General features: G+C 51.3%; 1 protein-coding gene across 1 annotated transcript; it reads left to right on the forward strand.

Moving 5' to 3' along the window:
* The first annotated feature begins 3,387 nt into the window (after positions 1 to 3,387).
* Positions 3,388 to 10,449, forward strand: NODAL (nodal growth differentiation factor). Its single transcript, XM_060092116.1, has 3 exons — positions 3,388 to 3,583; positions 7,769 to 8,466; positions 10,297 to 10,449. Exons 1-3 carry the CDS (start codon positions 3,388 to 3,390, stop codon positions 10,447 to 10,449), a joined length of 1,047 nt encoding a protein of 348 aa, XP_059948099.1.
* Positions 10,450 to 11,719: the final 1,270 nt, after the last annotated feature.

The raw sequence follows: 11,719 nt of genomic DNA on the forward strand, positions 1-11,719 counted from the left end.
CTTCTATAGGCTAACATATATGCGAAGACAGCCAGTGTCACACTGGCATAGAGGAAATGCTCATTAAATATGTGCAGAACTGAAATGCCTTCTTGCCTTGACTTCCTGAGAATCTAGCACTTGCCGGTAACCTGCCTTAGACTCCTAGATAAGCAGGTTTGTTCGATGAATGAATAAACAAATGACCAAGCACTACTTTACATACATTTACTGCTTACAGCATTCTTGTCAAGTAGATACTATTATTTATCTCCATTTTACAGCTGAGGGAGCAAATGCTTCAAGATGGTAAGTGATCTAACATGCCCAGGTATTGATAGAGAAGGATCCAGAGTCTGCCTTCTGGCAGCCTGACCTCAGAGCCCCAGCACTTAACCCTGCATATCGTTGCTCACGTGGAGGAAGGGTCCAGAACGGCCCAATGGAAAGCATTCGAGAACTTCGAGGGACTTTGCTCCCCACTCTCCAGCCAGCTGGGTTGGCCCTGAAAGGTTATCTCCCAGGTCAGGTAATCCGTCGGTCAGTCTGTCTGGGGCAGGGGAAGCGAGAAGGTGTCATTCCCCTCCTGGGAAGAAGGTACTTCTGGTCCTTCTTGCAGGAAACAGATCCTGTATGAACAAGTACCTTTTAAAAATGAGAAGAATGACAGTTAGCCTCCGTCCTGAAGAGTGCCCCAGCTGGAGAAAGTTCAGTGATGAATGGGCTTTGACAGAGTCCCTCTTGCTGGTCAGAGAGCAGGTCCCCACAGAGCTTTGGGCCAATACACATCAGAAATGAGTTGTGTCTGCTGCTCCCGGACCCTGGGAAAAGCAAGACTTTGAGAGTTTTTTTTTGTTTGTTTTTTTTAAGTCTTAGGACAAGGCCCATGTCGATCTCTTAGGACAAGGCCCATGTGGATCCTCTCATCTATGCGGAAGCCAGAAAGCATGGGTTTAGGTAACAAGCAGTATCCTTCACATACTGGCTGTTTTCACTTGTAAATGTGTGGCCTTGAGCAAGTTACCAGGTTCCCTCTGAGCCTCTGTTTTCTCATCCCTGAAGTGGGGATGATAATAAAATCAATGCAGTGATTACCAGAATGCCTACTGCATTAGGTGCTCAATAAGCGTTAGCTATTGTTATTATGTCATTTTAATTGAAATACTTACTGAGTTCCTACTATATGCCACATAGTACGAGGGACACAGAATGAATAAAGCTTAATTTCAAGAAGCTTCTGGTCCAGTAGGGGAAGGAGATCATCTGTTTTGTTCCTTCCCCAATCCTGGTGGGTAAGACTACTACGTTCTGAATGCCCCTGTTTCAACAGGGACCCCCTGGATTCTAGGACATGTAGGTTTGGGGGAAGGCTGACCCCTGTACCTCTGTCTAACCACAATCTCTCATTGTTTTTTATTTATATATTCATAACCTGGGTGAGGGCACCTTCTGCCTCTGGGGAGGGGTCTGATGCAGAGGGCGGGGACTGACAAGCCCCAGGCTGCAAGGCCCCAGGCTAGGGAAGTTGAATGACAACCAGGGAGCACCCATAATAATCTGTATGCTTAAGGCTTTGCAAAGCATTTTAGCATTTGTTTTATTTAATCTTCATGGAAGGAAGTATCTCCAGTCATGGTTTACAGATGAGGAAACTGAACGCAGAGAGGTGGGTTCCAAACTGCAACTAGACCCTAGCTCACCCAGGTTCTCAAAGTTGTCTGATAAGAATCACAGGGGTACTGGTTAAATATGTAGATTACCAAGGTCTCTTTCCAAATTCGAATGCTAAAGGCCTGGATTGGGACTCAGGAATCAGTAGTTTAACATACACCCCAGGTGATACTTATCTTCAGGCAAGTCCAGACACAGTGCCATTCACTGATTAATTTACTCATCTAAGATACTTTGGGTCCCAACCATGATAGGTACTGGAGGGAGAGCACGATGAACAAGACAGTCCCCATCTTTAGAAGGAACTAACAGTCGTCTGGCTGAGCATATTGTCCCGGTCCCGTGGTCGGCACAGGTCTACAACCCACATCTCTCCTAGGCAAGGCCCCTTCCTGCTGGCTGGGCCGGCTTCCACCTGGACACGGGTTTGGAGCTCCTAGCTGAGCCTGCTGGGCCTCCCTCCACTAACACCTGCTCAGGTCTGAGCGTGTGGTTCTTTGGAGCTGGAGGCATCCTGTGAAAGAAGCCTAGGTGTGCGGGGCTGTTTCAGTAAATGCTGGCCAGCTGCTAATGTGCATGTCAGGGCTCGGAAAGGACCAGGGGGCGAGGGCGGGGGCATAAAGAGCCCTCCAGTGTTGCAGAAAATAGCTGGGGCCTGAACAAGGGGCAGAGATTTACATTTCTTTAAAGGTAATTCCAGCTTCAACCTGACTTTGCACCTGAAGAGAGCCCAGACAAGGACCACTCTTGTGTTGGTGAGGAAAGCAGGGCCCAGAGAGAGGAAAGTAAGAGGTCCTGAGTTGAAAGCCAGGTCTCCAGGGTAACTGCCAGGGGAGGCAGGGACTGCAGGACATGGATGACACAGGCAACACCTTTTTCCTGAAACTCTTGGGGTGATGTGAACCTGTGAAGGAAGACCCTGATACCACCACAGGCACTCCACTCACCCCGTTAGCTATGCCCTCAGCTCCAGCTTCTGAGCACTTCCTTTTCCAGTGGAGAAGTCTGTCCTTCATCCTGGTCACTCCTGTCCCCTGTTTTCTCCAGGAGAGAGCTTCAATATTTGAAGCAGGTCCCCATGGACCTTCGTCTGGCACTCATCTTTTTTGTTCCAGCAATTCCCAGTACCCAGTATTTTTTCAGAGGCTAGCTCTCCAGACAGGCCCCGCCGTATAAGGCGGGGGGTGCTCCCAGAGGCCATCTGTACAGTGTCCTGGAAGGCTGCAAGGTGCCAGGCTGGGCTGAAGCCTTCCGGCCGGTGTGGGGCTGTACCCTGCCCGAGAGCCTCCAGGAGACACAGCTTTCATTCTCTATCTGCTCCTGGTTGAGCCAGACATCTATTTGGAACCTGGAGGAAGAGGAAAGGGCAGGGACCCCAGGTGGGGGAGAGTAAGGAAGCCATCCTTCTGACCTGGGAGTTTGCCTGCGACAAGCCAGCTGTGTCTTGGAAAAAAAAGCCTGGAGTAGCAGAGTGCCAGGGTGTCCAGACTGGGCAAACTAGACGGTCCCTGGACCTAACAGCTCCTCCAGTTTTTCAGGTCTCCTCCCTACCAGGCTCAGGTCTCACTTGCCCCCAGCAGGTGGTCCCTCTGGGGGCCACCCCCGGTGACGGGGGCTGGGCTGGGGGGTGTTATCCGACCTGAAAGCTTCCCCTAGGGAGGAAGGGCAGGGGCGGGGCGCCCGCGAAGGCCCAGGATATAAGGGACGGAGGCTGGCCTCGGGCCCCGCCACCCCACCATGCACGCCCACAGCCTGCCGTTGTTCCTCCTGCATGTCTGGTGGGCTCTCCTCCAGGCGGGCGCCACGATGGTAGCCCCGGTACCCCTTCGAACGTGGGTGCAGCCCTCGTCGCCATCCCCTCTTGCTTATATGCTGAGCCTGTACCGCGAACCGCTGCTCCGGGCGGACATCATACGTAGCCTGCAGGCGCAAGGTAGGCTGCCCCGCCCCGCCCCGCCCCACTCGGCTGGACCCCCGGCGCGCCTTGGGCGCTCCCGCTCGGGACTCCGGGAGAGGGCTGGAGCGGCAGGGGCTGCGGCACTGTGCCGGGGACGTGCCATTGAAAACGTATCCGCACGCTTGAAGGGCACGTTCAGGGGCTGGGGCTGACGGTGTCTCGGCGTCCGCCTTGGCTCGGGAGACAGGGTTGGTGGCACCCGGGGTGTGTCCCGGACTGAGACCTCTGCGTTCCGGTCTTGTTTAGGGTGGGTAAAGCGCGGGACTATAGGGTGGAAGACTGATTGTGCCACTGCTTATCTGTGCCGTCTTCAACTACTGTAATCTCCGGGCGCCTCGGTTTGCACATCTGTAGCATAAGGATAATAGTGCCACCCTTATTGGACTGGCGAGGGCTATGGACAACGCACATAGAACGCTTAGCACAAAACCAGGCATAGTAATATATGGTCGTTATTATTGCTACAATTATTTGTCTTGTCAAAAAAATTTTTTTTTTCTTTTCGCGAGTGAGGGTGAATGCGTCCCCGGGGTCTGGCGTTGGGAGTGTCTCAGGCTGAGACTGAGGTTCGAAATAGGGTATCAAGCATGTAACATCAGGGATTAGGTTTCAGAAATTATGGATTAGAGATGAAATGCCCCGAAGTCGAGAACTGCGGCAGGCTTGGGTCATCCAGCCCAGGCGGGGTAGGTGTCAGTGTCCCGGACGACACCGGGTTCGGGGCCTAGATGTGGAGCGGGCGAGGTCACTCCCATGGTGACCTTGAGAGTATCAGCCGCGAGGATGGGGCAGCTTGCGATCTGGGAACTGGGCGCAGGTAGATGTTGAGAAGAGGGAGCCCTTCCCGCGGGGTTCCTCTACTCCGGGCAATCCACATCCCAGCGCCCGGGGTGGCCCCTGCCTGCCTGCACCTCTCTCTGCCTGCCGGGGCCAGACGGCCCTCCCCGGAGTTCAGGCGAAATCCACATCCGATAATCTGATTTGACGGCCACCCGCCGGCCCCTTGTGATCTGGGGGTGGGGGCTCCTAGCTCCCTGGCCAGCCGCGTCTGGGGTCAGACAGCCAGTGACCCTCTCCGGAAGGGTCATCTGGGGACTAGTCAGGCTAGGGACACGCGGGGGGCGGAGCAATTTGAAAATTACTGGAGTGCTCTGCCTGCTAGGAAGCTGGGGTTGGGGGGTAGGTGGATGAGCAAAGAGTGGGAGGCGCATTTTTCCAATTCACTCCCTCCTTCTAGAGAGTTCCCGAAGGTTTGTGGTGATTTGACAGTTTGAGAATCCGGGAAACTGGGTCTGGTCCCTCAAACCCTGCTTCCCAATTCCCCATGTGTCCCTGGCATATCAGCTGACTTTTCTAGTCTCCCCTTTTGTAAAAATAAAGTGCCCGGCTTTCTTTCTACCTCATTTGTGTGAGTGTGGTACCTTTCCATCTCGGGTTTATTTGTAAGCTGCACAGGATAAGGGGAAATGGGTGTTGGAATCTAACCAAATCAGATGTGGATCCGTGTCTTGTGTCTTTCACTGTTTAACCATCTTCACCTTGGACCTTAGTTTCTTCATCTGCAAAATGGTGATAAAGGAGGGGAGGATTTAAGGAGACAAGGCTTATAAAACACTTGGCATGAGGGAAGCAGTTAATGGTAATCATCCTCATAATTTATAATAATGTACGGTGGGAACTCGGTGTCATACTCACCCTCTTTTTCTACAGAGTCCCTGACTAACTCAACACCCTGTTTGGGGGGAAAGGAACCCAAGATCATGAGCCCTTCCTTTTTTAGAATTGGAAGTGGGTCGAGATTTCGCTGGGGCCCATGTGGCCAAGTCTGCATTCAGTCTGTGGATGGGTTTCAGGGTGTCCATGAACCCCTTTCTTATAACCACTCCCAAATCACATTTATTGTGTTAGTAGGAAATGCAGTTTTTCTGGGGAGAGCATTCTTGGCTTTTATCAGGCATTGGTGACCCTCAAAGATTAGATCCCCCCATTATTCTAAGATGAACCAGAGCCAGATCTAAGAAAACCTGTTAGCACTGTGTCCTGGGGAGCCCTTGGCTGCAGGTAGGGTAGTGGGGTCTCAGACTCTTCCAGCAGGAAGGAGTATCCTCCTCCCTGCCCCTGCATCCACACTGCCATCCCAGCAGCAGATGACTTTGTCCCCCTGTCCAGGTCCCTCACTGCCTGGACATCTTCATTTCTAACTTGGACTTGGGTAATAATAAGGAGGCAGTTGATGATGGCCGTTTATTGCACTTTGGTGGTTGTGCTGGGCAAAGCACTTTACACACATTATCTCAGTAAATCTCAACACCGCTGTGAGGTGGATACTGTTACCATCTCCCTTTTACCCAGAGGGAAGCTGAGGCCCAGAGAAAGCTGGCTGCCCAGTGTGGCAGCAAGTGGCAGAACTTGATCCATCATGGGAGACACCGGGAGGGGCCCTCTTAAACACTGAGCTGGAATGCCTTTAAAAAGCCATTTGTGGATACTTGAGATAGTGTGTTTTAAATCCTGGTGTAGGCGGAGCTGTAGAGGAGTTGCTACATGTCACTGGCGGTGCTGCGAAGGGCAGTGGGTGGTGTCAGCCTCCTCCCCACACCTCTGGGGAGTTGCTAGTCAGGGGCCGGTTATTGCCTCCTGCAGGTGCTAATGAGAAGGGAAGTGGAAATTAAGTGAAAAAGAACATCTAGGGATGGGCTGGGAGAAGCTTCAGGATGCTGAAGCTGGGAATTACCCCCTTCTAATGCAGGCTGGACTTCCCAGAGAAATCCACTTACTATCTGACCAAAGATGTTCTATGAGACAAAGAACCAAAAAAACAAAACTCTTTTTTTTTTTTTCTTTTTTTGCTGTACATGGGCCTCTCACTGTTGTGGCCTCTCCCGTTGAGGAGCACAGGCTCCGGACGCGCAGGCTCAGCGGCCATGGCTCACGGGCCCAGCCGCTCCGCAGCACGTGGGATCCTCCCGGACCGGGGCACGAACCCGTGTCCCCTGCATCGGCAGGTGGACTCTCAACCACTGCGCCACCAGGGAAGCCCCCCAAAAAACAAAACTCTTATGTGGTCTGCCCAGAGTGGACCCCAGTCAGAGATCACTGCCTTCAGGACTGATTCACCAAAGGGTTACTGTTTTTATTTCTAATGAATAACCTCTGCCTTTTATTTAGCAATAGACCTTCAAACATCTTCATTTCCCTGGGTCCTCGTGACAATGCAGGGAAGGGTAGGGCTTTATTATTCCCACTGCAAAGATGAAACTGGGCTTGAAAAAAGTTAAAGATCACTTTTAGCTGACCTGAAAAATCCACCAATATGTGCTATTCCCAGACATCAGACCAAATTAATCCAGGACTAAAATGAATGGAATGTGCTTCCCCATTCCTTTTCATTCAGGATGGGTTTAATTGTCTTGGGTGTGTGCTTGCTGTCTGCCCTGGTGTGTGGATGATCTGGAGTGGGAAAGGGTGAGCGCCCTGCAGGTAGGTAGGAGAGACCACTGGGTGGAAAAGTGCAAGGTCAGTGTACAGTCAAGCTTAGAATGTCTTTAGAAACCTATTTGTAAGGTTGCCAAGAACTCTTGAAGTGTCTGCCTGTCTTTAGGAATTGGTGGGGGAAAGGGTGACCAGTCTTTGGATTCCGTTGCCTATGCCTCCCTGGGAGCTCCAACCCTTATGTTCTGTGAATCAACCTCATTGTGCGTGAAACAGGCCACCCTTTCCAATGAGAAGACAAAGCCTGGCTAGCGGGCCACAGGGTGGGTGGAAGTCCAGGATTTCTGTCAGAAAGCTCAGGGCTTGTCCTTAGATTGCATGTGTGAGGGGAGAAGGGAGAAGGAGACGAACTCATCCAATTTTTACCAGTTGTTCTCTGGAGTGTCATGAGGGGGAGCAGCAGAACAGTGATTTGGAGGTTGGGCTTTGCAGTTGGGCTTATTCTTGGCTTTGCCACCTTCCAAGAATGACACCTCACGCAGGTAATTTAACCTGAGCCTCAATTTTCCTCGTCTCTAAAATGGGTTCAATAACATGCCCAGCTCGTAGGGTAAGGGTGACGATTCATATAAGGTAAGGGCTCAGTCATGAGCTATGGTGGTTGTTACACCAACTGAGGCTGCAGGAGGCCCCCACTCACCTGCTTCCTTCTGGTTTTTTCTCACCCAGATGTGGAGGTGGATGGGCAGAACTGGACCTTTGCTTTTGACTTCTCCTTCCTGGGCCAAGAAGAGGATCTGGCATGGGCCGAGCTCCGGCTGCAGCTGTCCAGCCCTGTGGCCCTTCCTCCCGATGTCCCACTCTCAATTGAGATTTTCCACCAGCCAAAGCTGAATGAGGATAAGGACCCACCCAACTGCCCAGAACGTCTTCGAATGGATCTGTTCACTGTCACTCTGTCCCAGGTTACCTTTTCCTCGGGCAGCATGGTCCTAGAGGTGACCAGGCCACTCTCCAAGTGGCTGAAGCACCCTGGGGAGCTGAGGGAGCAGATGTCCAGTTTGGCTGGAGAGTGCTGGCGGCTGCCCCCCACACCACCTGTCACCAATGTGCTCCTCATGCTCTATTCCAACCTCTCCCCAGAGCGGAGGCGGCTGGGTGGCTCCACCCTATTGTGGGAAGCTGAGAGCTCCTGGCGGGTCCAGGAGGGACAGCTCTCCCGGGAGAGGGCCAGGAGGCACCGTCGATATCACTTGCAGGACAGAAACCAACTGTGTCGGAAGGTCAAGTTCCAGGTGGACTTCAACCTGATAGGATGGGGCTCCTGGATCATCTACCCCAAGCAGTACAATGCCTATCGCTGTGAGGGCGAGTGTCCTAACCCCGTGGGGGAAGAGTTCCATCCAACCAACCATGCATACATCCAGGTGTGATGCCAAGGCCTGGGGAGGGGAGGCTGTAAGCTGTGGAGGAGAATTGTCCTTACTACCAGATCAGGACCCTGGCTTTGCTGTTAGGTTACTGTGTTCATTCATGCACAGTTATTCGAGCACCTACAATGAGCCAGGTTCTGTGACAGGTTTTAAGGATACAGAGGTGACCAATGATAACATCCTCAGAGAGCCTACATGGAGTCATGCCTTGTTGGGTGACCTTGAACACACTGCTTTCCTGGGACTTTTTCCTTCTGTCATAAAATTAGGGGTGGGGCGTGTAGACTGGAGGGTCTCAGTTCCTCCCACTGCCCTGACATTCTAGGAAAGGAAGTTCAGAATTTGGAGTTTGGGAATAGACAGGCCTGGGTTTGAATCCTACTCATTAGCCATGTGATATTGATCAAGTTGCTTACTCTCTCTGAGCCTCAGTCTCCTCACCTGTAAAATGGGGATAGCAATGCCATACTTCTAGGGTTACATGAGATGATATGCATCATATCACGTGTAGTATCAATAGTTAGCAGGTAACAGGTATAATGTTGTCTTACCATTACTAGCAGTCTGTAACTCACTGATGCAATGGGGGCCGCGTTTATGAGGCCAAGGTAGAGATATTACTGTTCCAGCCACTGTACTTTTGCTGCCTAAAAACAGGAGTTGGACACCCATTTTGCAAAAGTAATAAAGCCAGAGGCTACCACTAGGTGCCACTAATCAGCCTATGGTCTAGAAGGTAGTGGAGGGAGAGGAATGGAAGGAAAATGATGTGGAGAAAGCAGAGAAGAGAGCTTATATATGGTGGTCCTGACCTGCTCTCAAAGGTCACACGGGATCAAAGTGTTTTCATTTTCACTCTATGAAGCCTAGACTGAGAATCTCTAGGACCTGTAATACATCCTCCATGCCAAGCCTCAGGCAGGGTCCAGAGGCTCTGGGGAGAATGTGACCTGAGCTCGTGAGAGGCAGTGGTGGGGGCTGGTACCCTAGAGGGCCTGTCCTGGGCACAGGCCCTCCTGAGTCTCTCCCAGGCCCCACTTCTGTCCACCAGCCTACCTGCAGCATGATCAGAGGGAACCAGAGACCCAGATAGTCCAAGTCACCAAATCTAACACTGATCTGAAAAGCCACCACTGGACCACAGGGACAAGGCCCAGTTCCAGAATGCCAAGGGCTTGTTACCTTTTCTCCTGTTGACTCTGTTTGCCCTTCTCTGGGCAAGAAAGCAAATCCCACAAGAATTTCCGCATGACTCTTTTCTTCATATTTCTGGAACTAAACCAGGAGTTTCTTGGAATATTTTTAAAGTCGGTATTCACTCTAGACTAGAACAATAGGAGAACATATGTTACCTACTGCTCTACCCAGATACAGCTTTTAGAATCTTCTGTTTAAAGGCTGTTTAAAAAAAGAGTTATTTTAGGGCTTCCCTGGTGGCGCAGTGGTTGAGAGTCCGCCTGCCGATGCAGGGGACACGGGTTCGTGCCCCGGTCCGGGAAGATCCCACATGCCGCGGAGCGGCTAGGCCTGTGAGCCATGGCCCCTGGGCCTGCGCGTCCGGAGCCTGTGCTCCGCAATGGGAGAGGCCACAGGAGTGAGAGGCCCGGGTACCGCAAAAAAAAAAAAAAAAAAAAAAAAAAAGAGTTATTTTAGATATTAGAGTTGATGATGTATTGGCATTCTGATTCCTTTATGAAAAGAATTTTCTATTTTTGCCCCCAGAAACTGATTTTAACTGTTAACTTTTTCACCCTTTACCCAGAAATGACACCATTCTGACCTCACCACTGGGATGTGAATTGACCCCCCTGTCCTCCCTTTCAGAGTCTGCTGAAACGGTACCAACCCCACCGAGTCCCTTCCACCTGCTGTGCCCCAGTGAAGACCAAGCCCTTGAGTATGCTGTACGTGGACAATGGCCGAGTCCTTCTAGACCATCATAAAGACATGATTGTGGAAGAATGTGGGTGCCTTTGAGGAGCTCCTACAGGTGTGTTGGATTTGCCTGTACCCTGGAAGGTTGGGAAGCTCCTAGAAGACAAGATAACCATCTAATCCAATGAGGAGAAACAAAGAGGGGGAAAAGTCCCTCTGTCCACCAGACCTAAGGAGGAAGGGCTACCACCCTGTCCTTGAAGGCTCTGTGGGGTCTGGTTGAGCACAGAGGAGGGAGGAGGAAGCCTGTGAAGCAGGCTTGCTGGGTTTTCTCTTTGCTGAACAGACAGTAGCACGTGAAAGCACTAGTGCAAGAGTCCTTTAGCTGACTTTTTTCAACCCATGATCCCGCAGAAATTGTATGCAAGAGCTGGAGCATATGTGCATTTATTTTTGAGGTGGGACAGGGTTGTATTTAACTTTTGTGTATTCTCAAAAGTGGCCTTTGACATACACCCACCCACACCCTTGCCGCCTGAAGATTAAGTATCACTATGTAAAATTAAAAAGTCCATTGGCTTTGGTTGCCTCAGGCTGGGTCAGGGAGCCCCCCCAGAGTGGATCTCTGCTAATGAGTTGTACATACAAAAGCCATTGTATAGTTCTCTTAGGCCAGCTGGTGCCTTTGAAGGGCGAGGCAGGAACTCGTCCAGGAGAACTGGCCACGTTGGACTACAGAAGCTGGAACCCTGGGGCATCCCCAAGTCAGTCTGCTTTGGCGGGCACAATCCATCCAAGTCTATTAAAGCTCGTGACAGTTCACCTCAATCTATCAATGCGTGCCATTAATGAGGCCCCTGGGCTTCCTATCCATAGCGGTGAAGACACTGCCCTGGGTGGCAGACTTGCGTTATGGTCGCAGCTCAGCCACTGAGAAGCTGTGTGACCTCCGGTGAGTAATTCACCGCTCAAGCTCATCTTGTGAAATTAAAGCAGGCGGATCCTAGTGCATTTCTGTGATTCTACTTTTCTCTCGCCAGCTGGCCTCATTGAGCACTGCCAAAACAGGGGCTATATTTTGTTTGGCAAGGCGAGGGGGCCATTTTATTGGGAATGTCAGTCCACAGTAAACTTACCCTGCTTTCCTAAGAAGCCCATAGACTAATGCTCCAACTGTAGGAAAAATGATTCCAATCTTGTGGGAATACTTGTTTAGAGGGGACTCAAACTTGACTTGGTTGAGTCAAGGTAGTAATCCTCGCCCAGGAAGGGGTTGGCTAGGCTAGAGCCAGGCCTGGGCCTGAGAAACCTCAATGCCCTGATTCAGCAACAAAACTGATCCAGTTGCTCATTCCCTGGAGTGGAAATAACC

The sequence above is a fragment of the Mesoplodon densirostris genome, chromosome 1 (assembly GCF_025265405.1).
Source record: "Mesoplodon densirostris isolate mMesDen1 chromosome 1, mMesDen1 primary haplotype, whole genome shotgun sequence".
Classification (NCBI taxonomy): domain Eukaryota; kingdom Metazoa; phylum Chordata; class Mammalia; order Artiodactyla; family Ziphiidae; genus Mesoplodon; species Mesoplodon densirostris.